The 27,856-nt window shown below is 42.1% G+C and overlaps 2 protein-coding genes across 6 annotated transcripts in view; both read left to right on the top strand.

Moving 5' to 3' along the window:
- atp2a3 (ATPase sarcoplasmic/endoplasmic reticulum Ca2+ transporting 3) overlaps positions 1-14,633 on the top strand; it is a 51,684-nt gene extending 37,051 nt beyond the window's left edge. For 2 of the 3 annotated variants that reach the window (XM_061752550.1, XM_061752548.1), the window contains 11 exons: positions 831-962; positions 2,337-2,453; positions 2,554-2,772; positions 3,459-3,794; positions 4,949-5,169; positions 5,241-5,443; positions 6,064-6,149; positions 6,873-7,006; positions 9,290-9,407; positions 11,218-11,335; positions 11,637-14,633. In XM_061752550.1, coding sequence (XP_061608534.1) covers positions 831-962; positions 2,337-2,453; positions 2,554-2,772; positions 3,459-3,794; positions 4,949-5,169; positions 5,241-5,443; positions 6,064-6,149; positions 6,873-7,006; positions 9,290-9,407; positions 11,218-11,335; positions 11,637-11,680 — 1,728 coding nt within the window. In that variant the 3' untranslated portion in view covers positions 11,681-14,633. Of the gene's footprint in view, positions 1-830; positions 963-2,336; positions 2,454-2,553; positions 2,773-3,458; positions 3,795-4,948; positions 5,170-5,240; positions 5,444-6,063; positions 6,150-6,872; positions 7,007-9,289; positions 9,408-11,217; positions 11,336-11,507; positions 11,539-11,636 lie in introns of all 3 variants that reach the window. The other variant, XM_061752549.1, reaches the window with a different exon arrangement.
- Positions 14,634-18,449: 3,816 nt separating this feature from the next.
- Positions 18,450-27,856, top strand: part of camkk1a (calcium/calmodulin-dependent protein kinase kinase 1, alpha a) — a 60,477-nt gene continuing 51,070 nt past the window's right edge. The window contains exon 1 of one of the 3 annotated variants that reach the window (XM_061752136.1): positions 18,450-18,938. The gene's annotated coding sequence lies outside the window, so the exon portion shown is untranslated. The remainder of the gene's footprint in view (positions 18,939-27,856) is intronic. The other 2 variants (XM_061752138.1, XM_061752137.1) reach the window with 2 other exon arrangements.

Here is a 27,856-nt window from a genome sequence, read left to right as displayed (position 1 = left end):
AAAAGCTGTCTGACATTTTTTTGTCAGGAATTACAGCAAACTTAACAACCCCTGGTTCAAATCACACGGTTTTAGGCGGCGGTTCTGTCTCATGCAAATGCAAAGTATGGCTTTTGTTAACCCCTTTTTTTATTTTATTTTATTTTATTTTTTTTGGTAACTATTTTCTACAAACAAAAAGTTCTGCAACATTCTGTGGCATTATTGGAGTTCTCTAGAGACTTGACTTCCTACAGAGCAGGAGATGTTTACTCCTCTGCATACAGACTTCGGATGAATGGTGCTTACACAAAAGCACCAATGGCTAATTTAATATAATATACCACTTGTTGTTGTTTATTCCACACTTGGGTGGTGGGCAGAAACTACAGAGATCCCACTATTAGGATACAAAGAATTAAAAAGTCAAATTTCCATCGTTAACCTTTGAAACTGCTTGCAATATTAATTAATATTAACAATTTTCACCTGTGAAGTACACATCGCAATGTGATTTTGAAAAACAATATGATGACTTCAATCTGCTACTTCGCATCCCATTACCGAGGACGCACTTTTGCAATACAATGCCGTCCTTTTCCACAAGCTAATGATGTCCTGTAAATTAGACTGTGTTACAAATCAAAGAAGCGTGATGCTCAGTGCCTCATATTCACATTCTCTCCTACTAATGGGCGTCATTACAAATTGCTCATAAACTTCGAACAAACAGCACGAGCTCTCGCAAGTGTGCAGCAACCTGACAATGCGAGTCGTGCCACTGTACAAATAGTTTGCTAACTGTCCAGTCAATCCATTTCTCATCTCCGTGGTTGTCTGTTTTCTCCCAGGCCAGAGGGATGTACGAGAAAGTGGGTGAAGCCACAGAGACTGCCCTGACCACCTTGGTGGAGAAGATGAACGTCTTCAAAACGGACCTTTCCGGACTGGGCAAGGTGGAGCGTGCTGGGGCCTGCAACTCGGTGAGCCTCGCGAGGAAGTGCAAATACAAAAGTCATGAGCTACAATGTGATGCTGTATATTCATTAGAAAGACAAATAGCAAACTCAAATCACCTTTTTATACCCAAACTTCATCTGACTCAGTGAGCTTCTCTGAGAAGTCACAAATTGATCAAGCATAACATTCAGCTTTTCAAATATTTGTTGTTAGTAAATAACCATTATTTATATAATAATGTGCTTTTCATAGTTGTTTTTTTTTTTGCTGGGTAAAATGCATGAATAACAATAGTTATATTTTAGTATTAACAAAAATCATTACATACATAGAGCTTCTACAGTATATACAGTATACAAATATGCTGGTAGTGGTATTTATTTTGAGAAATGTAAAAACTGTGTTATTTTTGTATTACTTTAGGAAGATCATGTTTTCCACCCGTGTTGTCTCCAGTGTGACAAAATGGGTAAAAAGCTTCTCTGCCACAAAACAGCCGCTTCGGAGGCGTCACAGAACACCTGGCAGAGAGCTTTGCTTTGGCAAAGATGGGATGGCGCCGAATTGTGTTCGCGTTTACATAGCGAGATGATTCATGGCGATGTCAGCGCAAATATCTTGTGTAACAGAAAATACTTGCCACATTGCGCAATTAGGGCAGGCGACTTTGAGTGGGAAACTTCACGCCGCTATCCCGCCTTTTCTGGCATTCGCAATTTAGACGAGGGTGTTGCCCTGATGATAAAAAAAAAAATAATAATGATAATAATAACGCTGTGCTGTTAATACAGACCAAGGTGTGTCCTTCTATAAAACCTGTTTCATAGTGCCTCGTCATCACAATCATTATAGAGTGTAACCTCGAAGGACATCTACTGGTAGAACCAAACCTGATGTGAAATAAATGGAATCAGTGAGTCCATTTTTACATTTCTCCAAAATGTTGTTCATGTCTCGCATTCGCTATAAGTGATTCTGAGCTGTATGATATCCGGCTGCCTTGCCGATGCTTGTCTTTGTTCTACTGTCACCTGCGCTAAGCATTTCCATCAGCCACCATCTGGCCTATGAATGCAACTGCACAATGCAGACCAAACTATTTGGAAACTTAGCCATTATACTCAGTTTGTGCTGGCAATGGAGGGCGACACGTCGGATCGGATGTCTCCTTGAAAGGGAGCATCCACTTTCTGCAAGATTTTGAGTTTCTGTTGGATATTTGGGGATTAAAAGGGTTGAATGTGAGTGTTAGATGGATTTGGGTTCGATTCCTTCTTTGCTTCCTGGTTGAAAATAATCTGTTGATCCCTGTACGGGTCTGAGGTTGATATAAGTTTATGGACAGCAGTAAAAGGCATGTTATTGTGTTATTTCCGTCATTGCTGTTGCTCCATCAGGTGATTAGGCAGCTGATGAAGAAGGAGTTCACGTTGGAGTTCTCTCGTGACCGCAAGTCCATGTCAGTCTACTGCACGCCAGTCAAGATTGGCTCTCAGAGCAAGATGTTTATCAAGGTACGAAAGAATAATACGATTCCTGAATTTGCTCTTCCTTGCTGTGTCTTTCGAATGTCTCCTTTTTGCACGTCTAGTCAAGTGCAGTCTTTTTCAACAGGGTGCTCCAGAGAGTGTGCTTGAGCGATGCCAGTACATGCGTGTGGGAACTGGCAAGGTGGCGCTGACACCCGCGCTGCGTGACCAGCTCATGTGCAAGGTCCGCGACTGGGGCACAGGCAGGGACACCCTGCGCTGCCTCGCTCTGGCCACGCGTGACAACCCGCCACGCAAAGAGGACATGGATTTGGAGAATTCCAACAAGTTTGTAGACTATGAGGTAGGTTGTTGTGGAAACTACACAAAACATGGCTAACTTTTCTTGAGTTGAGATTAGATTTAGATTAGTGATTTCATATGAAAGCAATCTGTGGCTCACTAATTAAACTCAAGGCTCGATACCAAGATAACAGTACTGGCTAATGTGCTTATTATTTGAATGAGTTGCAATAATCAATCGCACAGTGTAATTATTTGATGATTCTTTCTCAAACTTCACAATTTTAAGCAAAAAGCAACTTGAATCATCACTTGCTGCTAGGCAGAGTTCATCGGGCTCCATCATAACTGCGCGTAGGCCAATGAAAACATTTGAACACCCACGAGGCCGTTCGAATGGCAAACGACCTGCAGGTGCTGATGAAACTGTGCCCCAAGACAGACGCGGGCACATGTCAGACTCCCCCGAATGAGCAGTATTTGCCATTGAATCACTGCTCTGTAATACGTGTAAAACTCCAATCAAGGGGAAACGTAGCTATTGTCGTGGAATTTATGAAATGGACAAATATTAACTTGAGAAGAGGATCTTTCTTTTTGTTGTTGTTTTTTGTCTTTGTTCTAAGAGCAAGAAAAAAAAGATAAAGAACAGTGATAAACACAGGTGTTTATCCTCGCCAGTTGTACTTGGCGGCCATAATGTATTATTATTATTATTATTATTATCTTCCTTCTGTTTCCATTTAGTTGAGCCTCACATTCATTGGCTGTGTGGGCATGCTGGACCCGCCTAGGAAGGAGGTAATAGGCTCGGTGAAACTCTGCAACGAGGCAGGTATTCGTGTGATCATGATCACGGGGGACAACAAGGGCACAGCGGTGGCCATCTGCAGGCGCATTGGCATCTTCGGCGAGGAGGACGACGTGACGGGAAAGGCGTACACCGGCCGAGAGTTCGATGACCTGGCCCCCGAAGCCCAGAAAGAAGCAGTGAAACACGCGCGATGTTTCGCACGCGTGGAGCCAGCTCACAAGTCGAAGATTGTTGGATTCCTGCAGTCCTTCGACGAGATCACTGCCATGGTGAGGAGAAGGAAGGAAATGACTGTGGATCATTTCCTCCCAGTGATGTTTAGTTCAGTTCTTTACAGTGGCAAAAGTTATGGATTTGTCCTACTTTTGGCAGCCTGCAGCTCGGGTACCAACCGCAATGGTAAGGTACCTTAAGGCCAAGATCATTTTTGCTTCACGAATACAAATGTCAGCAAGCAGACACAGGGGGTCCAAGTTGTACGATGGTCCCAGCGTACAACAATTCGAGGTTACGAATGGCATGCTCACTGTTTTGTAGTCATATTTATTCATTGTTTTATATTTATGGGCGAGAAGGGTTTTTCCAAAAAGTATTTAGCTTAATTGTGACTTTACTACTGCATTAGCAAAGGATTTTGCCACCATAAGAACAGAACTCAGTCTGCCCAAACTTGTTTTGGTCTTGTATTAAACAGACACACAAAAGTCGCAAAAAATAAGGTCACGAAATGCTGGCAGAAATTCTTTGTAGACAGAACCAGAGGTTTGATTCGGATTGGAAGGGGACTATGGGATGGGTGGTGTAGAGGAGGTTGTCAGGGAGACGGCAATATGACCATTTAGCTGTCAGACTCACTCCAGCGTTTAGCGCAACTCGGAGTACACGTCTCACTTTGCTCAGTTTTTGCTCAATCCTGACAGGATTGAAACGAGACTCGTCGAAACATAACTGTTCATTTTTCTCAGTTTAAAAAAAAAAAAAACATTTATGAGGGAAATCTAGGAATCAACTAGGCGCTCACATTATTAATCCCTAGTATAGTCTGTACCTGGATGCAAATGTTTGCCTTTGGAAATGCTGAGTGTTGATGAACAATATTTTGGATTGTTGTTGCTGTGGTGTACAGTGAGCAGTTTTTTTGTTTCTATATATTTTGACTCCATCCATCCATTTTGTGTACCGCTTGTACTCATTTCGGTCACAGATGAGCTGGCGCCCGGCTCAACTGACCTGGGTGGGAGTCACGGTACACCCTGTACTAAGCGCCAGCCAATCACAGCATATTTTGTCTTTGAGTAGATAAATATAAACATAGGATCAAAATATAAGGAACATCTCTCAGTATGATGCATAGAGCGAAGGGCAACTCCTAACTCCACAACGACTTCGGTGATGGCAAAATCAGCGCTTTTTCTCGTCACAGACTGGAGATGGAGTGAATGATGCCCCCGCCTTGAAGAAAGCGGAGATTGGCATCGCCATGGGCTCGGGTACAGCAGTGGCCAAATCGGCCTCTGAGATGGTACTTTCTGATGATAACTTCTCCACCATTGTGTCTGCTGTGGAGGAGGGCAGAGCCATCTACAACAACATGAAGCAGTTCATCAGATACCTCATCTCCTCCAACGTGGGCGAAGTCGTGTGGTGAGGAAGAAAGTCACACTCCGATACCACAGTCATCTTCATTTTTCTGACGTTTGTCTGTTCCTCTGTAGCATCTTCCTGACAGCCATTCTGGGTCTCCCCGAAGCTTTGATACCAGTCCAGTTGTTGTGGGTTAATCTGGTGACTGATGGTCTGCCTGCCACCGCCCTGGGCTTTAACCCCCCTGACTTGGACATCATGGACAAACCTCCGCGTAATCCCAAAGAACCTCTCATCTCAGGATGGCTTTTCTTCCGCTACTTGGCCATTGGAGGTACTGTGTGTCACTGGCCTTTTATCCAGAGCTTGCCTTAAACAAGACATGTTTTGCTTCTGTCACAATGTAAAACAGTTCCCAGATGTTTGTATTATATATATATATATATATATATATATATATATATATAAAATGTGTTTCAGAGGCTGGTTTTCTCGTGCAAGTGAGCCGACCCGTATACGGTTGGGCCAATTGTTCTGGCTTTTACACAATGAAGCGCAACCCAGAGTGTGTGTGTGTGTGGGGGGGGGGGGGGGGGGGGAATAAGTGTGCTTAATAATGAAAACATTTTAACTTGTTGAGGCAGCAGTTCATACACTATGTGTGTAAATGGCTCATAGACACACCGCCAAACACAAACGCACTCCCACCTTGATTTCTTTTTTTTTTTTTAAACACAACACCCATGTTGTCCTTATATTTACTTTTTTTGTTTTTTTTTGTTTTGTTTTTTTTACAAAACCAAACCAAAAGATGAATTCAAGTTTAATTGAAAAATGAATTACACTTTTTTTTTTTTTTTTTTTCAAATGTAGCAGTTGTTGTAGCCTAGTAGAAATGTTACCTCTGATAAGCGATTTTTTTGTTTTTGTTTGTTTGTTTTTTTCCCCCCCTAGGCTATGTGGGTCTTGGGACAGTGAGTGCAGCCACGTGGTGGTACCTGTTTGATGAAGAAGGGCCACACGTGTCTTTTTATCAGCTGGTGAGTCACAAACGGAATTTTCTCCACCGTTTTTTCAATGTTCAACAGGATATGGCTTTTTCTTCAAATGTTGTGTATTGCTAGCATACGCTTTGCTACTGACAAAAAGGTAATCTTCATGAAAATCGGTTGAGAAATGAGCACGTTCCGACTTAATTTAAGTGTCCATGCGTTCCCTTTTGCCCAGCTGAGGCTCCTTATCCACCAACTTATAGCCTGGTCCATATCCGCAAGGGAGACACCTCCAGCGGAACTTCGACAATGTCCTGGGAGGGGCGGGGGACATTAACTCCGAGTGGGCCACAATCCACACGGTGTATAGTGGGCATGGGCGCTGCTGACCTCGGGATGTTGTGAGTCAGTGGGGAGAGTACTTCGAAGACCTCCTCTATTCCACTTTCATGCCTCGTTAGAAGAAAGCAGAGTCCGGGGACACTGAGCTGGGCTCTCCTATGTCGGGTTTTGAGGTCACTGGATAAGATATGCTTGGAGTTCCTAAAGGTTTTGGAAGCTGTGGGGTTGTCATGCCTCTCAAACATTGCATGGACATCGGGGACATTGCCTTTGTGGTGATGGATAAAATACATACTAGAGTGAAAAGATAAACAGTACCATCTAGTGGTGCCCCATGAATGAGTAGCCACCTCGTTATATGATTTGAGCTGCATCCTATAAGGTCAAGCAGATACCAGTGGCATCCCGTTTGTGTGTCTCTCTCCACAGAGACACTTCATGCAGTGCACCGAGGAGAACCCAGTGTTTCAGGGAATAGATTGTGGGGTGTTTGAATCCCGCTACCCCACCACCATGGCCCTGTCTGTGCTTGTCACCATCGAAATGTTCAACGCGCTCAACAGGTCAGTCATCATCATCTTTAAATGTCAGACTTAAATGTCAGCTGTCACATGGCTGTAATTGAAGAGACGCTGTCATCCGGCATGACACCACTCCTTTGAGAAAGCATTACACATCCGCCGGAGGCATAAGCGCATGAGTACCGTGCCAGAGAAACACACCCATAAAAAATTAGGAACTGACGAACAAACAACTTGATAGTGCTTTGATTAGATTTTGGGAAGACAAATAGTTATGGAAGTTGGTAAAGAATGAGTATGAAGGTTCTTTTGTTTGTGTCACTCTCCATTGAAACAAGCCGTATTGTCTTATTTGGAAAGAATCTTGGAAGAGGGAGGTCAAAATAATAATTAACAGAGCTAATCAAATAACATGCATTCCGTCCCAGGCCAAGACAATCAGGAAAAAACATTGACATCATTACTTGAACCCATATACAGTGCTGTGAAAAAGTATTTGCCCCCCTTCTCAAATTCCTTTTTTCTCCACTTTGTTTAAGATCTTCAAACAAATGTAAATGTCAGACAAACATAAAATGGTGTTTTTAGAAAGTATTTTTTTCAAAATGTTCGTTCTTTTTGGTCAGCAGTGGTTTTCGCCTTGGAACTCCACCATGAAGGCCATTTTTGACCTGTCTCATCCTTATTATTGAGTCAGATTATTGACTCATGAAGATTGACCGTAAGTAAGGCAAGAGAGCCCTGCAGTTCTTTAGACGGTGTCCTGGGTTCCTTTGTAACCTCCTGCATGAGTCATCGCTTTGCTCTCGGGGTCATTTTTATACGTCGACCACTCCTGGGAAGGTTCACCTCTCTTCCATGTTTTCTTCATTTGTGGATAAGGGCTCTCGCTGTGGTTCGCTGGAGTCCTAAAGCTTTAGAAATGGTTTTTATAACCCTTTCCAGACTTATAGATGTCAATTACTTTATTTCTAATTTGTTCTTGAGTTTCTTTGGATGGTGCCATTTGGTCAGAGAGGTTCTATTTTCTTTATTGAACACGTCTGGTGGTAATCAGGCTTTTGTGTGGTCTGTGAAAACGAACTCAGCTTTCCCAAAAATGTGACTGGCCACAGTTCATTCATGATTTTGCAATGGGGAGCAATTATCACACACTTTTCACATACTGGTAGGTCTAGGTAGCTTTGAATCATTCCCCCCCCCCCCCTTAATGAATAAAATCACCTTTTTAAAAACTGCATTTTATGTTTACTTGGGTTATCTTTGTCTGATATTTAAGTTTTTTTTTTGATGATCACAAACAAAGTGAGGAAACTGCAAAAAATAAGGTTTTGAAAAGGGGCAAATACTTTGAACGACACTGTTTGGAGAGGCACCTATTGCTGGGATGTGTGCATTGCAATTAAATGGCATGCAATCGCTAATTAATATTCATTATTATATCGTCGCTGTCGGCGGAGTCCTTGCATCGCAAATGACAACTTCTAAAGAAACAAAACGAAAAAATATGCCATCTTGCTTGAGTTATCAAACACTCCTGCGTTCAAGTTAGCAACAAGTATTATACCTTATATTGCTATCCTATAGTGTAGCGCTGCGCATCAACACACCATCACCCCAAAATCATGTTCAATTGGTACTTCAATATGCTAATTTATTGGCATGGCAGAATACGTGGCCGGGCCCCAACCTTCCACATCACAGTCGTCTGCACTCATGGCAAACCTGCCGAGCGGAAAAAAAGCTTTTTATACTTCACAAAAGCAAAAAGCCTGTGTTACATCAAATTTCCAAACTCTTACAGCCACCAGTGATGCTATATATAAAACGATAAGCTAACTTAACTTGGTGGCTTACCATTCCATTTGGCAACAAAACGTTACACTATCCATTTTTAACAAAACAGGCTTACTCAAATGTTATCAATCCAACTAGTTTCACTAATCATTGTCTATAGAACATCCAGACTTTCTATTTGGAAGTGAATTTATGCAACACGTGTCCCACAGAGGCAGAGTTGTACAACAGTTCCCAGACAGTGGAGCATTCAAGAGTGTTAATAAATGTGTTCTCAAGCTATTATCAACACTTTAAATTGGCTGATTATGCGTAAAAATAACAGACAACATGGGGAGAGACCAATAATAGCGATTTGTGGAAAGAAATATATCAATTTGACCATATTTGGACATATGGGGTTTCTGCCTGACAACGAAGATATACTAGATAGAAATTACTATATTTAATTGTGCAAAAACTTCCATGTACGTCTCTACTGTCAAGTTGTCTGCATGTTTTGATCGATTCCACTTTCTCCCCCAACAGTTTGTCTGAGAACCAGTCCCTTGTTAGAATGCCTCCCTGGGTCAATATTTGGTTACTGGGAGCCATCATCCTTTCGCTCTCCCTCCACTTCTTAATCCTTTATGTTGAGCCTATGCCAGTAAGTACACGCACTTGTCTTTTGGACAGTTGTTGTTTCTGTCTGGGATCTGTGGGTTATTTATTTAATTTGAATAATACAAACCCGTCATACTCGTCCATCCAGTTCCAGAAGGTTATTGTCGTAGATCGTTAGACAAGAGGAGGCACCACCTCCGGTCGGAAGCCACTACAATGGGTCCTCTGTTTGCGACCGTATCGACATACAGTTGTTACACGGCGCAAGAAGGCATGCTCAGTTGCCACCATACATACTGTTTTTCATTTGATTGTTTGGCATTTATTGCTGACTGGTGTGCGTGCGACAGTTGCATGCACATTTGATGAATACAGATTTTTTTTTTTTTTGGTACGCACACACATTCTAAATTTCGGTCTTGGGATCTATTTTACGCACTCTTTAATAAATGAGGGCCCACTAATTTAACAGTTTCGGTCGAACTGTGTGTAGTGTCCTCCGATAATCTCAACACAGAACACCCAACACACACGAAGATTCTGTTCGACCACCTATCTTGAATTTAGTCCGCCAAGACAGAAATCAAACAAAAACGAAGAAGACGAAATTAGCGACGCAATGTCGAAGAGGACACACGAGAGGAAATAACCAGTGCTAACCAGTCGTCCACCGTGTCGTTTCAATAAAGAAAATTGGAAAATATTTCTTGCCGTCTGGTGAACTCAGTTATACAAAATACGACATCGCGTAGGACATGTTTGTTTTTACTTACGGCCGCTTCCTTGTTCCTCAGTCAGGTCGCTTCTTGATTGGCTGCATTCCGTTTCACTTCACAATTCACAGACTCATGACTTGGGAGGACTCTCCTATCCCCATACACATGAAGACTTTCGGTGGTAAATTTCGGACCCTATTATCGGGACAAATTCACTCTTAACACACCTCAGACCAAAGGATAATCTTATAAGATGTAAGATCGTCTGGCATTGGGCGTCCTTGGTCGGGAGGGGCAAAATCGGGACAAAAACAACCTGATTATCTAGCTCAAATCATATCGGGAATGATCTGGGCCGAAGGCAGTTGAGAACATATTCTCATTTGCGATGCCAACCTGGTTGCACCAACATGCCAAAAGAATGCTTGGAAAGTACTACTTTTGTCGAAATGAAGCTCCTCAGTTCATTTTAACATAGTTCCTCGGAACCAAGATGCCACGAGATAGTACCGAAGTAATACTTTTGTTGCATTGCCCTGAGCACAAAAACAGCGAAAAGGGGAGGTTTTTTTTGGAAAGTAAAGTAAAAAAAGAATAAAGTAAAAAAAAATAAAAAAATAAAAAATTAAGGCACAGTAAAACAGTCAATAGAAGGGCAGATGTAGTTGGAAGGATGATGCAGATGTATTTCCATGAAGCTTCATTGAGCTGTAGCACATGAGCCAAGGAAGAACCCATTAAATGTTGGTCAGCAAAAAGGAATCACAAATGAGTGTTGGTCAGCATCTGGATAAAGGTCCAAGCTCATGTCACTCTGATTAGAACCCTGCAACCCGCAGAATCATAATGCCGCTGCACTTAATGACGCTCTACTTTTGTTCGCATAGGGCTGCCCTCAACTGAGTGACATTCTAGTTACTGTATGGTCTTACTGCACTGCACCTGCAAAACAACAAACCTAAAGGTGGCCTCAGACATTTTGAGAGGGAAATCTATATGAAATCTTTTGCATCGTCTTCAGAGAAATAAGCAAAGCCAACTTTTATGAAGTGAATCATTCAATGTAGTGACGCTGTCGATCAGCTGCTCTGTTTTCTCACAGAAGTATCTAATTCTTGCATTGCCTCTATCATTCAGCTGATCTTCCAGGTGACCCCTCTGCGATGGTCTCAATGGACCGTGGTCCTGAAAATTTCAATCCCTGTCATCCTCCTTGATGAGGCACTAAAATATATTTCCAGGAATCATCTTGAAGGTAATTCCAATCTTTTCCAATCATCAAACAATATTTGATCTAGTGAGGGTCTAGGGAACCTTTCCTGAATAGGCCTTCTGAAAGCCAATGAATTTTCTGATGTTTAAATCAAGTAGAATTTCATCCTTTGACTGACTATCCTTTTTTTCCCTCCTCTGCATTTCTAATGCAGCCTAAATATTTCTCTCCCCTTCTATGGAAAGGTACAAACCTTGTACCTCTTGATTGTGTAATAGAACTACTGTAGACAGCTCACACCCTGCCGCTTTAAATTAAAGTTGTTTTTTTCTTGCTCTGGCAGGTGATGATGACAACAAGTACAGAAAGAGATGGCAGCAGAATTAAGTCGTCTCCCTCAAACACGCTCACACAGTTAGACGCAAGCCTTCCTTCTTCCCTTTCCAAGCGGCAACACCTGACTCATCCTTCCCTACTCCTGCGTTTTGGATGAACCGCCACTACACGGTCAAGAGACATGCGTGAGAACGCATGTGCACGACAAAGAAAGCCGCTGCGCGCTTTGGCTTGAGTGCGAGAGTGAATGAGGGCAACTGTTTGAGACGTCTGCAGTTATTTTGTTGTTGTTGTTCTTACAGTACAGTAGTGCAAATTGAGCGGTGCGTTCGCTGGACAAGAAAGGAGAGCAGTGGAATGGGGATTAATAATCCGGGGGGGGGGGGGGGGGGTGTTAAAGGGAAGACAAATCTAAATTATCACAGAGATGGAAAGGTGATTACTGATTGGTTGCTTGTGGCTAAATGCGGCTCTTGAGCTATTGTGTGTGTGTGTGTGTGTCAGGTCACTTTAGAGCGTTACCAAACCTGTGTGTGCATGTGTGGTACTGCCCAAGCTTCTGCAAATCAGTTTTCTAGGAGCACAGTCGTGTGATAATGTGATCCGGTTGTCGTCCCAGTAAAGCTTTGTCGTCACGCTTCGTCTTTCCCCTCAGCTCTAATGGTGTTGCAGTGCTCAACTGTCTTGTTCTGACTGCACTCGCACTGTCTGTGTGAATAGCTTTACGCCGCTTGACCGCTTTCTTCAATGCCTTACTTGCGGGGCCCACCTTAAAGACTTGGCGACAAATGAAAAGTCAAATAAAAAAAAAAGTCAAACGTCAAGCGGCAATGAAACCAACGTATCAGTGGTGTCGTCATTCGGACCTTTTTAATTTATTCCGTGTGCGCACGACTTTCGCGTGAAATTTCAGAATGAAAAATGTACTTTAACCTTTACATGTACAAAGTGCAGGTATTTGGGGCCATCTCAACTGTTCAGCGCAGATGTCCAACTGTTCAATGTTTCAGTACTTTTCGCACAAGTTGCTGTTCTCTAACAAAGACTTAAACAGCAAACAAGCGCTATCCCAGGACGTCCACTTTTATGGCTTTCTGCTACATTTTCCGTCTCTCTGTAGCTCTGTTGCAATCTGCTGATGACACTGTGCCTCTCTAAGCTTAGCGGCCACTTTCCTCTGAGAACACCCTGTTTGAAAGCCTGCAATGACGAGGTACGATCGATCCACTGTTTAGCTTTTGTCTTGATGTCATGATATCAAAATGTGAACAGAATTGGTATTTAAACCGTCCTCTTCATCATAGAGGACGGTTTAAATACCACTGATTGAACCAGGAAACGTATGGTAGTTTGATGAATTAAAACATATTGTGAATTTTTGCCGAGATGTGCAAAAAGTAGTGAAACATCGAACAGTTGGAAATGCGGATTGAAAGGTTTTGAGAAGAGCACGTTAATTTCTCCTGTAAAGGTTACGGAGCACCTTAGGTTAATCCTGAAAATTCACCCGAAAGCCGACTATCCCTAAATTTTTGTGAGTACTGTATATATTACTGTAAGCTAATAAATATTTCAGCCTCTGAGTCGAACATATTGTACAATATAAGTTAAAGAATGGCAAGTAGGCTGCTTGTCTCTCCAGAAAAGATGAAATCACACCATGCCTTATACAGCCCCACTGCACCACCACTTTGAACAAGTGGTGAAAATGAATGTCTGCGTAATACTCACTGCTACCACTCAAAAGATGCTTGGCCCAAAAGCGAGGTGTTGGTCCTCAGGATGTTTATGGAAAACCTGATTTTTTTTTTTTTTTTTTTTTTTTTTTTTTTTTTTTTCTCCCCCCCCCCCTCTTCTTCGAGTATGTGTGCTTTGTGCGCTGCTCTTTCACTCCTCCCACGTTCTCGGTCTTTTAGCAACTCAATTGGTAATGTTTTATATAATTAAATGTATTTGACTGAATGAACACGCAGGGTTGAGAGTGTATGTTTTATCTCTTAATTATTGGTTTCGTGCCAGGTCCTGGTGCTATGTGGACCAGGTCCCAGTGATTTTTTTGCTTTATTTTATTTTATTTTGGTCCGCTTGCCCATTGCTTGCGCACATAAACAGAAAAAGTGCTGGATTTAAAAGTAAGAGGGTGATAATGTTCCCAATGAATTCCGCGAGATGTGTAAAAATAGCTTTCATAATAATGTTTTGAACACCAAGGGAGAGAGTGTGCTCAGAACCACCTGCTCCCGTGTCCTGGTTTTCCATGGCTCTGCAACCTCTGGCCACCAGGCAATGTAGAGGTCTGTATACGCTTATTTACTACTGAATCCTCAGTTCTGTACAGAAGATGAATATATGATTGCATGGAGTCACGTTACTGTAATAATAACCTATACAGTATATAGATTGTTTTGAGCGATAGCAATGAATGAATGACTTCTTTTTTCCCCTTTCAGCACTTCTTACTGTTTTTGTAGACTAGACAGATATTTATCTTTTTGGGGAGGGGTTTACATTTTTTTGTGGTTTTTTTTGTGTTTGACTGTAGGGGAAGAATATGGCATCAAACTCAAGAATCATTGCTTACTCTGGTTAACTGATCATTTCAGTTTGTTGGTCTGGGAATGGTCAAAAGATTTGTGTCGGAATTGTGGTTAACACTGAGCAAGTGGCAGTAATGGATTCTGGGTAATGAAGTTTTATGACTGTACAGTGAAGGGCTTGACGTGGATGCAGGCTCTAGAGACCCCTGACGCGCCTTAAAAATTGGACACCCTGGTAGGACTGCCATCGTGGTACTCCTGCCATCTCGGATAACCTGGTTTACCAACAGTAGTGGGATGATAATGTTCATATCAAGAACACCTAACAATTTTAAGAAAAATAAAGTCTCTAGAGCCTGACTTCTACCTCTGAAAATGGAAAAGATAGTCTGTATTGCCTTGTTAATATTGAATGTGGACACATTTTATATAAAACAAAGACGTGGAAATAAAGATTATTTATCTTACTTATTCTGAGCTTTTTCTTTTTTGTACTTTCACAGGGTTCATATTAGGGGAAATTATATACAAACCCCAATTCCAATGAAATGTAAATAAAAACAGAATAAAATCATTTGCAAATGTTTTTCAACCTATATTCAATTGAATACATTACAAAGGCATTTAATGTTCAAACTGCTCAACTTTGTTTTTTGCAAATCTTCCCTCATTTTGAATTTGATGCCTGGGACATGTTTACCACTGTGTTACATCACCTTTCCTTTTAACAACACTCAAGCGTTTGGGAACATCCATCCATCCATTTTCCATACTTCTTGTCCTCACGAGGGTCGCGGGCATGCTGGAGCCTATCCAAGCTAACTTCGGGCGAGAGGTGGGGTACACCCTGAACCGGTCGCCAGCCGATCGCAGGGCACATATAGAGAAACAGCCACTCGCACTCGTATTCATACCTAAGGACAATTTAGAGTCTTCAATTAACCTACCATGCTTGTTTTTGGGATGTGGGAGGAAACCGGAGTGCCCGGAGAAAACCCACGTAGGCACGGGGAGAACATGCAAACTCCACACAGGGGAGGCCGGATTTGAACCCGGGTCGTCAGAACTGTGAGGCGGATGTTCTAACCAGTCGCTCACCGTGCTGCCCCGTTTGGGAAAAGAGGACATAAATTGTTGAAGCTTTGTAGATCGAATTTGTTCCCATTTTGTGTTTTATGTACAACTTAAGTTGCGCAAAAGTCTGATGTCTTAGTTGTCATATAATGTGGCACATATTTCCAATGAGATAGAGGTCTGGACTGCTGGCAGGCCAGTGTAGTACTCGCACTCTTTTACTACGAAGCCACCCGGTTGAAACACATACAGAATATAGCTTGCCATTGACTTGCTGAAATAAGCAGGGACGTCTGTGAAAAAGACTGCTTGGATGGCAGCATATGTTGCTCCAAAACCTGTATGTACCTTTCAGCATTAATATGCCTTCACAGATGTGCAGGTTACGCATCCCATGGGCACTAACACACCCGCATACCATCACAGATGCTGACTTTTGAACTTTGTACTGATAACAATCCGATGATCCTTTTCCTCTTTGGCACAGATGACGTGACGTCCATGTTTTCCATAAATTATTTAAAATGTGGATTCATCGGACCACAGCAAACTTTTTTATTTTGCCTCAGTCCATCTCAGATGAGCTCGGTCCCAGAAAAGCCGGCAGCGTTTATGGGTGTTGTTGATATATGGTAGTTATGTTTTCCACAATGTCCCTACTTTATTGGAATTGATGTTTGTACAAATAAAAGGTACCTGCCCACCCCATGAAGTGTGATATACGCAAACAAGTCTCACAAAACGTTTTCTTCTATGTGTAATAGAAATTGAAATGCAATGTTATATCCAATGAGGCAATGCCTTTTTTTCAGGAAAAAAAACAGTCGGGTATTTTACTGATTTATCTGGACATTTCTTTTTTTTTCCCCTCTCTCTGAGTCCTACAACTGCACTTGTACAAGTACTCTTGTACTCTAGTAGAAAAAAATAAATCTGCGTAGCTAACGATTGCAGATATAAATTAACATTAGCTACATGCTACTCATTTGTTGGCATGCCAGAGGAACGAAGCCTGTGACAGGATGACAGCTGTGGATGTAATTGGGCAGAGAATATGGCCGGCCTGAATGTTGTCTCCCTGGAAAAGCGCCAAGAGCGCCTGATTTAAACACACAAACACTAACATCGGGTAAATCCCACCCGTAAAATATGTTACTCTCTATCACTAACATCGGGTGAAAGTCACTCGAACGCATGCCTCTTGGGAAAAAAAAATAAAAATCACATGACAAGAATTGTGTGGGGGAAAATCAGCTGATGTTGGTGTTCTAGGTTTAAATAAAACAAAACTAAACTAAAAGATAGCATTTCATCAAATGTTGAAGACATACAGTGCTTTACAAATATATTTGTCCACCAGTGCTAAGCGTATGCCACCGCAGCCCTAAATGAACTTGGTTGTTTGTAGTTGTTAGTTAGTTTGCAAATGTTGCTGTTGTGGGACTAATAAAGGTTATACATTAATATACCGGTATGAGGAAGCTCTTTAAATGCATGCATTTACAAATAAAATGTTGAACAAAAACATCTGGGACAAAAGGTAAAATAGATTATTCTCTGAGATCTCAAATGATAGCCATTTGCTTGCATTCTTGAACATTGAAAAAAAAATTGCACAGTTGAATGTTACGCTTCATTACTTTCTGACTTCTTCCAGTGATTGAGCTCAAATTTGCAGATACAATGGTGAGTTCAGAGGATTAAATAGTAACTGTTTTATGAACTGCTCATTTACGCTATTGGACCAAATGTTCAAATGCAAACATGCAGTGGACCATTCAAACCAACAGGAGGCGGTATTTTACCACCTCTTAAGTATCTCATGACCCTTCAAGGTGCTCATGTCTTGACGGTGTTATTGTTTCCATCGTTTGTTGTGGAATGAAGACCAGAGAAGCACCAATTGAGATGTTTATTCTCAAAATAAGGAAGTGATGCTTCTCAACTAGAACTTTTTCTGACGAGTTGGCACAACTCTTCTGGCTGGACCACTACATCTTCCACACGTAGAAAACCTTCGCAGAAAGAAGAGTGTCTCAAAAAGAGCCCGTTTGAACTGTCCACTCTGAGCAGTGGTGGTTTGGGGGAGGGGGGGGGGGGGGGGGGTCACTGCCCCGCTAACGCTGTGCTTGGGACCCGCTGTGGACCCCCTCAAGGTTTGATTCTTCGGGCGAGAGGCGGGGTACACCCTGAACTGGTCGCCATCCTATCGCAGGGCACATAGAAACAAACAACCATTCGCACCTATGGGCAATTTAGTCTTCAATTAACCTCTCATGCATGTTTTTGGGATGTGGGAGGAAACCGGATTACCCGGAGAAAAGCCACGCAGGCACGGGGAGAACGTGCAAACTGCACACAGGCGAGGTCGGATTTGAACCCGATCGCCAGAACTGTGAGGCACCCAGGCACCCCCTGTGCTGATTCCAGAAAATTGGGGAATTTAAAATACTAAGTAGCTCTTGATCAGTGACTTCCTTCTCTTCTCTCATTCTTGATCACCAATTTTGGAAATACAAAATAACAGAAAACATCATTTAAATCTTATTTTGTCGCATTTTAATACTACAACTACTACTTATTCTCTGTTATAGAATGCCTTTGTTGTCTCTCAACATACACACAACCTTTAAATTTTTTTTTTTTTGTAGCCATCTAGAGGTAGAGAAAACATAGTGAAGCACATGACTCAGTAGAAACGACATCATCAAGCTAATTGCGCTGACCATATGTATTCTATTTTTTAAAACATATTTTCAGCCATAATTGTGTGTCACTCAAGCAAAAAAACAGGAAAAGACAAATTAAAATCCAAGTTTTGTTTTTTTATTATATTATACACTGCAGATACATTTGTCCTGACCAGCTAACAGCTAGCATATATTGTACTCCTGAGCAAAAATGCTAACATTAGCATCGATTTGCAACCATGTAACTGTAATCAGAGTAACACTGACATTAAACTGGTATTCAAATAAAAATTTACATTTCTTTAATCAGAAATGATTTTTTTTTCCAGCAAGGCTTTATGAAAAAAAAATCCGGTGGCTGATCCGTAACAGGGCTGTGACAAACACAGCAAAAAATAAATGATAGGAGAAATAAATGCTAAGTGTATTCACTTCTCGTGGTCCGTTGATGGTTGACCTGAACGAATCCGTTTCAATCGATACCATTTAGGAAACCCTGTAGTGATAAAAATGTACCCAGAAGCGGCGCTATCTCTCCACCGTTCCACACAAATAAATGCACAGATTAGCCAAAACGACATACAATGGGAAGTATATACAGTAGGTACGTGCTACATTACATACAGAGAGAGGGCATCGATGGGCTGCAGTAAAAATGACACAGCGGCGCATGCAAGTGACGCTGCAAGGAACCCGGCGGATTATAGGACCCGTGGATCCAAGCGAAGGCCAATCGCCAAAGTTCGGGTTTGCCGTGTGCAGCGGGCAGCGTGAGACAAAGCACGCGTGGGGGCGAGCTCGCTCGCTCGCGTGCTCGCTACCGTCTCCACCTTCGCCAGTGGATTCCGGGTCGTGAAGACATGGGACACGTCTGAGGTCAGCAGCCGGCGGTCCTGGCTCACGCGTAGCCGGGCAGGCGAGACCGGACGAACGTTTGGCGTGTGCGCGCTGACGGACACGTCCGACCGGGACACCCCGTTGATAAGAGGAGCTTCGGCGCTTATTTGGGTGAGTGAAACTTTTCGATTTCGCCTTCATGTTCGGTGAGTGTGTTTGGTGGCGCTGACGGGCCAAAATATGGGGAAGTGGATCGAGAGAGTACATGACAGCGGCACGTGTTTCAAAACCTGGATTGAGCCAGGGCGGGCCCTGACATACGAGTTACGATGAGCGTAACTCTAGTCGCTCGTATCTCAAATCGACATTCCCCATTGAAACGAATAACACCAAGAACAAAAATAGCACAGTAAAGTGTTGCATAAAGTATCGTACAACCCCAATTCCAATGAAGTTGGGACGTTGTGTTAAACATAAAAACAAAATACAATGATTTGCAAATCATGTTCGTCCTATATTTAATTGAATACACAAAAAAGACCAGATATTTAATGTTCAAACTGATCAACTTTATTGTTTTTAGCAAATAATCATTAACTTTGAATTTTATGGCTGCAACACATTCCCAAAAAGCTGGGACGGGGTCATGTTTACCACTGTGTTACATCACCTTTTCTTTTCACAACATTCAATAAACGTTTGGGAACTGAGAACACTAATTGTTGAAGCTTTGTAGGTGGAATTCTTTCCCATTCTTGCTCGATGTACAGCTTCAGCCGTTCAACAGTCCGGGGTCTCCGTTGTCGTATTTTACGCTTCATAACGCGCCACACATTTTCAATGGGAGACAGGTTTTGACTGCAGGCAGTCCAGTCTAGTAACCGCATTCTTTCACTACGAAACCACGCTGTTGTAACACGTGCAGAATGTGGTTTGGCATTGTCTTGGTGAAATAAGCAGGGGCGTCCGTGAAAAAGACGTCGCTGGGATGGCAGCATATGTTTATCCAAAACCGGTATGTACCTTTCAGCATTAATGGTGCCTTCACAGATGTGTAAGTTACCCGAGCCATTGGCACTAACACAGCCCCATACCATCACAGATGCTGGCTTATGAACTTTGCGTCCATAACAGTCCGGATGGTTCTTTTCCTCTTTGGCCCGGAGAACACGACGTCCACAATTTCCAAAAACAATTTGAAATGTGGACTCGTCGGACCACAGAACACTTTTCCACTTTGCGTCAGTCCATCTTAGATGAGCTCGGGCACAGAGAAGCCGGCGGCGTTTCTGGGTGTTGTTGATAAATGGCTTTTGCTTTGCATAGTAGAGTTTTAAGTTACACTTACGGCTGTAGCGCCGAACTGTATTTACCGGTCGATCTACGTTCCTACCCTCACCTATGGTCACGAGCTGTGGGTCGTGACCATAGGTGAGGTGCTTGATGCCAGATAAGGTGGCTGGGGCATCTGATTCAGATGCCTCCCGGACGCCTCCCTGGTGAGGTGTTCCGGGCACGTCCCACCGGGAGGAGACCACAGGGACGACCCAGGACACACTGGAGAGACTACATCCTTCGGCTGGCCTGGGAACGCCTCGGGATCCCCCCGGAAGAGCTGGATGAAGTGGCTGGGGAGAGGGAAGTCTGGCCGTCCCTGCTAAAGCTGCTGCCCCCGCGACCCAACCTCGGATAAGCGGTAGAAGATGGATGGATGGAAGTTTGGGGGTGGATGTTATACATTGGTTTGGATTATACAAGACAAATGACGGTACTTGAATTATTGTGCTCTAATATCACTATATCAGTGACGTAATCAAAACATCAATACAATCGTTTGTCGTGATAGTTTTTGGGAAAATATATTGTCCTAAAAGATTTGAATTAAGAAACTCAACATAATATATTCAGAGAGAGAGCAATGGATAACACAAAAATATTGTACAAACAGTATCAAAAAGTAGAGGAACAACTGTAATAAAAATCTGCAATAAAGTGGGACAGCGAAGCAAGAACAGTGATACAGTGGAGCATTACTGTATCTGTATTCCGTGATATGTTGCAGGGCCTCATTGTTTCCAGACATGTGCATCCTGGGACTCGCGTAGTTTCAAGTGCAAAACGATCTATGCTATAACCATCCAAAATAGTCTTAAAAAATGCACTCACTAAAATGTAGCACCAAAGAAAGACACACAAAATTACCCCTTGTACTCTTCACTTACATTTTCATTGCTGAAAGCCACTTGTGTAATAAACACAATGCATGTTTACCTCAAGTGCTGCTTGCCACAGCCACAGTAGTAAGTTTGTGTATTCCTCATTCACCAGATATTGCCCTGATGGTTTACTGTGAATTTCCTGGAGACGGCCGACCTAAACTAGACTAGTTGTGGTCGGAAAAACATATCCTGTCGTGTGTGAGAAATAAGGACCTCCACTTTTACTTGTAAACCTGTCCAGTTGGTGTATGATAATTATTATTAAACGAATGTTCCAGTATCTGAATAAGGCCTGAGTGTGTTTTGTAGCAGCGTTGCCGAGCAGCTCTACTTCCCTCTCGAGTGTTCATTATGTTTGTGGACGTAAATATGGACTGTGATGCACTTTATGTAGACTGGAGCTTCTACAATGAGAAACACAGGGATGCTGTGGCCTGCTTGCCATATTCCGTTTGTGTGACTACTGACTTTAGCGGCAAAATTGGTGGTTCTGTTATTGATTTCCAATGCTAGAGAAAACAAATAATTTCCTGCATATTTGTGAACATTTTCTATTGGACGCTTTCACTTTATTCAGATGACCAAATGTGGTTTCACCTCCATTTCACATGTCACTGTGATGCTGCTTTCACAGCGCTGTGCTGTAACCACTCCTTCACTTTGGCCATTATGGAGAATTGCAACCCAGCATTTGGAAAAAGAGGCCATGTCAAAATTTCATAGCCTCACAGCTCCTCTGGGAAATCACTTCATTAAGGCGAGGGGACAGAAATGTGTGTGTGTTTGTGTCCATGCGTGCGTGTGTGCGCGTATGTTTGACAGCGAAAGACCGGAGGGTGTGTTCCAACTACAGGGGGATCACATTCCTCAGCCTCCTTGGTAAGTTCTATTCAGGGGTGCTGGAGAGGAGTGTCCGTCGGGAAGTCGAATCTGAGATTCAGGAGGAGCACTGTGGTTTTCGTCCTGGTCGTGGAACAGTGGACCAGCTCTACACCCTCCCAAGCGGTTGGGATGAGAATCAGCTCCTCCAAATCGGAGACCATGGTCGTCAGTCGGAACAGGGCGGAGTGCCCTCCCCAGGTCGGGGATGAGATCCTGCCCCAAGTGGAGGAGTTCAAATATCTTGGGGTCTTGTTGACGAGTGAGGGAAGAATGGAACGGGAGATCGACAGGCGGATCGGTGCAGCGTCTGCAGTGATGCGTACTTTGTATCGGTCCGTTGTGGTGAGGAAGGAGCTAAGCCGAAAGGCGAAGCCCTCTATTTACCGGTCGATCTACGTTCCTACCCTCACCTATGGTCACGAGCTGTGGGTCGTGACTGAAAGAACGAGATCCCGGATACAAGTGAGTTTCCTCCGCAGGGTGTCCGGGCTCTCAAAGAGAGAGGGTGAGAAGCTCGGTCATCCGAGAGGAGCTCAGAGTAGAGCCGCTGCTCCTCCACATAGATAGGAGCCAGATGAGGTGGCTGGGGCATCTGATTCGGATGCCTCCCGGACGCCTCCCTGGTGAGGTGTTCCGTGGACGACCCAGGACACGCCGGAGAGACTACGCCTTTCGGCTGGCCCGGGAACGCCTCGAAAGAGCTGGATGAAGTGGCTGGGGAGAGGGAAGTCTGAGCTTCCCTGGTGAGACTGCTGCCCCCGTGACCTGACCTCTGATAAGCGGAGGAAAATGGATGGATGGAGTTTGTTGAGTTTGGAGGTTTTTCCTCATGCTTGAAAACATAAATGTTAGCTTTATCAAGGAATCTGGTCTAAATTGTTCATAGGTGTGAATGTTGTTGTTTTATTTTTTTATTTTTCTTAAATACCGGTGTATATGGGGCTTCCACAATAAATTGAGTTTTAATCCTGATCGTGATTTTTTTTCCTGTCACGATTAAATGAGCCTGATCGTCTGCGATTTTTTTAGATATTTAAAATGCGGGCACTGCAACCTAGTCAGCCACTGCGCTCCGGTGCCAACTTCAAAATAAAAGCCTAAATGGCATTGATGTTCAATTTAGTAATATATGATGCTTTTATTTTGAAGTTGGTCCTCTCAGCACATTGGCGGAGAGGCGGGGTGTCACAGTAAGACACTTGACAATCGTTTTGGCGGTTGTCTTGACTTCAACTTTCAAAAAACGGGAGTAAATAGAGACGGAAAATGTTGGGTTCTTTGCAGTTTGTGACCGTGTACGACTGACCAATGGTCAAGCAGAACAACGGAGGCGTACCATCCTTGACAATTAATTATATTGGTGGCAGGGATTTTCAAATGAAAAGTTGGTGCTTGCAGCCTAATATTATTGCCTTCTATGCATTAACTGTATTTTCTTAGATTAAGTAGCAATTCGTGATTGCACTTTGTAATAGCACATTTATTCAGTTAGCCCTTGCTAAAGTAGACTTTTTTTGGGGGGGGTAAATTTTTTAAAATTATGTATCATTTATTCTTATTTAAAGATTCATTTTGAACTGAAAACTTACATATTGGTTGTTTAAAAACTAGTGCAATAAAAAGATTTTTCCCTAGCATGAGGAATAATTGTGATTAATAATCGTGATTACAATATTGATCAAAATAATCGGGATTATTTCGGCCATAATCGTGCAGCCCTACCGGTCGGTATATGTGCCCGGTGGTTGGTTGGCAACCACTCCAGAGTGTAACCCTCTGAAAGGCTCTTCCCCAATGTCAGCTCAGATAGCTCTTGCTCACCTGTGACCCAGTGAGGACAACACTGAAAAATGGATGCATTACAGAAAATGGATGCATATGTACCGGTAACATCCCAAAGGATTATTTGGAAACCACAATCGGTTACTGCAGGACTCCTCCAGGATCTTTGTCAGTGCTTCATTAATTATCCGTTTATTCCCCAAGTTTTTGTGAGCAATTCTGTCCTTAAATTCAAATATCAGTCTGAGTTCTCACTCTAGAAAGTAAAGGTAAAGTGCAACACTTAAAACACTGAACAATGATGTACCGGTACTGTTTGTAACCTTGAAACCACATGTAACATAATCAACACAATTATTGTTACTTAGTTGACAACAATGTCGTATTGCTCGAATACATGAAGACATTCATAAGCCTCATTAGTTTGCCTCATCTGCATGTTAGCCTTCATTATTCAAAGCATGTCCAGCAAGGACTCTGGGGGTTCTCAGATCTTTCCCATTAACCGCGACTAAGTGAGAGTCTGCACTTCACCCCATTTGCACTTCTCCCCCTGTTCTCATTAGCTGTTATATAAAAGACACCATCAGGAAGAAGACCCCAACTGGGAACTTGCATCCTTTTATATTTATCATTAGTGGTTTGCTTGACTGGCCATCATGTTTGACCACTTAATGTCATCTCATTTTTAAAGGGGCTTTTAGTTTCTTTCAACAGTGAGGGTAACAATGTTGGCCTTAAAAAGAATATCACACACAAGATCGGTGAATTAGTTGTCGAAATAGTGAGTGTGACAAAATATGGAGATTGAAATTTTATATCGCTAATTGATCCACCGACATCGGTTATCAATACTGCCGCTCTTGCGGCTTACACGGGGTGTTCGTCTTTGTGTACATTCAGAAGCGTAAGTGAATGTAACAATTTAAAAAGGTTGAATTACATCAGCAATGCACAGTGATGACTGGGAAAACAACATTTCTGGTTCTGAATTGTGTTTTATTTATTTTTTTTGCTTGTTGGTGAATAATGTATTTAATGCACCTGAAAAAAACATCAGCGCTTGATCAAACTATAGTATGGACATATTATGACAAAGTGCATTTCTTTGTGTTGTTAATGTGCAATAACATTTACATTCTGAATTTCTGAACTTGTGTTGTTGGCAATGAAAAATGATTAATTTATTATTTGTTTAGTGCAGCTGTATATATATCATGAATTGTTTTTTTTCCTTCAATGTAATGATTTTCACATAATAGTGATAGGCCCATGTTTATTTCAGTGCCAGTAGTGATTATGAGTAGTCAAGGAGACTGAGGAAACAGAGGAAAATATTGGTCTCAAAATTTGAAATAATAAAAACTCTGACACTTGACTTCATTTTAATGCCTTTAATCATGTTAATCAGCTTTTCAAATTTGCAACTTTTTTTTTTTTAATCTTCGAAAATATCCATCTTTGGTTTAAAATTCTAACAGAAAGTGCAGGGAGCTCCCAGGCCCATCACCATGTCTTACAAAGTTAAATGAAAACTTTAACAAATAAATATTTCCCTAAAGTTGTCACGTCCACCACTGGAGTGGGTGGGTGTTTCCGTCATTCTCGTGGACATATGCAGCTGCCTCCTGCAGCAGCCGAAATAGTTAAATCAATATTATTAGCAACCATGTTTCAAGTGGTTAAACCTCTCCCCAGCCCTAACCTCTTTATATTGTCTACTCGCGGCGGTTAGCTCAAGGCAAGGCACTGGCAGCTTTATTTATACAGTGCGTTTAATACACAAGGAAACTCAATGTTCTTTACATGATTTAAAAGTACATTTACTGTAAGCAAATTCATATGATTAACACTTAACAGGCACGTCTACAGGGACTGCAAGCAAGCAGGGCTGCCGCATGTGTTTATATGTATTAGGCTTTTGCCGATCAGGATTTAAAAAAAACGATAACCGATCACTATGACGTGCTCATTTACAGTATATACTTGTATACTGAGTATCTTCAAAAGTATACATATACAGGACCTGAATAGAGAATTTCAGGCCATGTATTCTAATCAGTCTGGTCAAACCAACATTACAACATGACAGAAATAATGGGTGCTAACTTACTGTAATGACTTTATTGTAATTAAATGACTTCACACACCGAAAATTTAGAGCGTGATTCGACAGAACCCAACACAGTACAATACATTGGCGCGAGCCATCGTTGTCGTCGTCGCCATGGTAACGAGTGTATCCGGTCGTGTCGAGTTGACAAGATAAAGCCCAGTGATCGCAAAAGATGGGATGCGGTGGTGTCGGAATACAAGATTTGATTGCAGTAGTCTGACATAGTGCGATCGTGAAAGAGGCTAAAAGTAAACCAGCTTTTGGATTCGGATATACTGTACACGATGGCGACGTGGAGTAAACGTCTTTTGTGGAGCCGATCAGTGATGTCATAGTAGTCTCTAAAAAGACTTTGCAGGCATTATACACTGTCATTTGCCATAGTTTTCTAGTTTTAAAGACCTCACCAAAATGATTGATGCCAAGTAGAGTTTTTGCCCCCACTTGTCACCTTGCACTACGCTTTCCCAAACTCCTTCAATTGAATGTAGACACAGTGGCAACTTGTCTCTACAACGCAGCCCGCATGTAGCAACAGTTCGACGTGTGTAGCACTGCGACATGTGCAACTATTGTGAGATATGAATTAACAGATGGTATTTTGTTTGTGTACGTCTTTTTTTGTGTGTGTGGGATTTTTTTAAACAATGTTTTCTCATTCCACTTTTCTCTCATAAAAATGTGTAAAATATTATTTACTCTGCGCATGATAGGAACATCACTGTTCTCAAATGCATATTGAGCTGGTAGAGCTATTTTAACAATAACAAATTCACAACTTGAAGGAGCCTTATGTTTTATTTTTCACAATTTAACAGAGTTATCTGGTGTTTTAATTACATGTCTGTGACATGCTTTTGTAAAAATACTACAAGGATCAAATATTATAGACACTTTACACACAATCGCTGAAATTGGCCCGTTTTCAGTAGGCGGCCCTGTCTCATGGAACTGAGCAACTGTATACCCCGCCCCTGATACTACCGGATCAATGGGGAGTTGGGCATTCCTTTAACCATGATGACCCGGGACGCAGCCTGTGCCTCGCAACTAAAGTGCTTTCTACTTATAATAGCAGAGCCTAGAATATTGGGGGGGGTGAGTGAACTGAAGACAAGAATCATCTTTATTTTGCCAAGAATGTCCAATAAAAACACACAAGGAATTTTTCTCCGGTAGTTGGAGCTGCTCTAGTACGACCACAGACAGTCAATTGACAGAAAATACTTTTGAGACATAAAGACATTGAGAAAAACAGTCACTGAGCAATAAAAGATTGCTAGTAATCTGGTAATGCCGGTACAATTTATTTAATTTTTTTTGACAATTGTGCAAAAAAACCCACTTGTTATTAATATTAATAACAGATTTATTCAATTATTTACTATATGTCAAATTAATAAATTTTATGGTGAGCATTACGTTGTAGTTTATTCTCTTTATGCGTGCCTTTGCTCTCCTGATTAATTATTTCACTGTTTTCGAGTCCATTTTTCAGTCTCGCCCTTACTCAGTGCTTCTCTTTTCCCCTCGGTGTTTTAACCAATCCATTTCCTGCGCTCTTTTGTGTCTCATTCAGCACACTTAGATGGCATTAGAAAATCACATTTTTGAGTTAGCCTTACGGAATAATAATAATGATAATAATAATGAATAATAATAACTTGGACCTTTTAAGGGACCCACAGGCCCTCAACACTATTTCATGGGGTAATTATTATCTGTGTGCATGTGTGTATTCCTTTACAAAGTGTAGTTCAAATAGATTTGTTTCTGACATTCAATTATGACTGCAAATCATCATACAATTGTAATGTATATCACCACTGGGTACTGCCTCCACGTCGTAAAGCATGCCAAAGGCCTAAAAGATGCAATAAGGCAAGGTAAAACTTGGCAGCCTTAGGATAAAACCCAAGGCAGGAAAAGTCGTTAAGGTCCTCCTTGATGCTCTTTGAGCTCTTTGCCGCTGACCACAATGGTTAAGCATCAAAGTGACTCAGATCCACCACATGAATGCTGATAATTTCTCATTCTTTAATATTTTGTTTGCTATACCAAAAGTGGACATTGGTCCAATTTTATAGGGA

The sequence above is a fragment of the Phyllopteryx taeniolatus genome, chromosome 17 (genome assembly GCF_024500385.1).
Source record: "Phyllopteryx taeniolatus isolate TA_2022b chromosome 17, UOR_Ptae_1.2, whole genome shotgun sequence".
NCBI classification, from domain to species: Eukaryota; Metazoa; Chordata; class Actinopteri; order Syngnathiformes; family Syngnathidae; genus Phyllopteryx; species Phyllopteryx taeniolatus.
The sequence above is the reverse complement of the archived record's forward strand: the minus strand, read 5'-3'. Positions and strand labels throughout refer to the sequence as shown.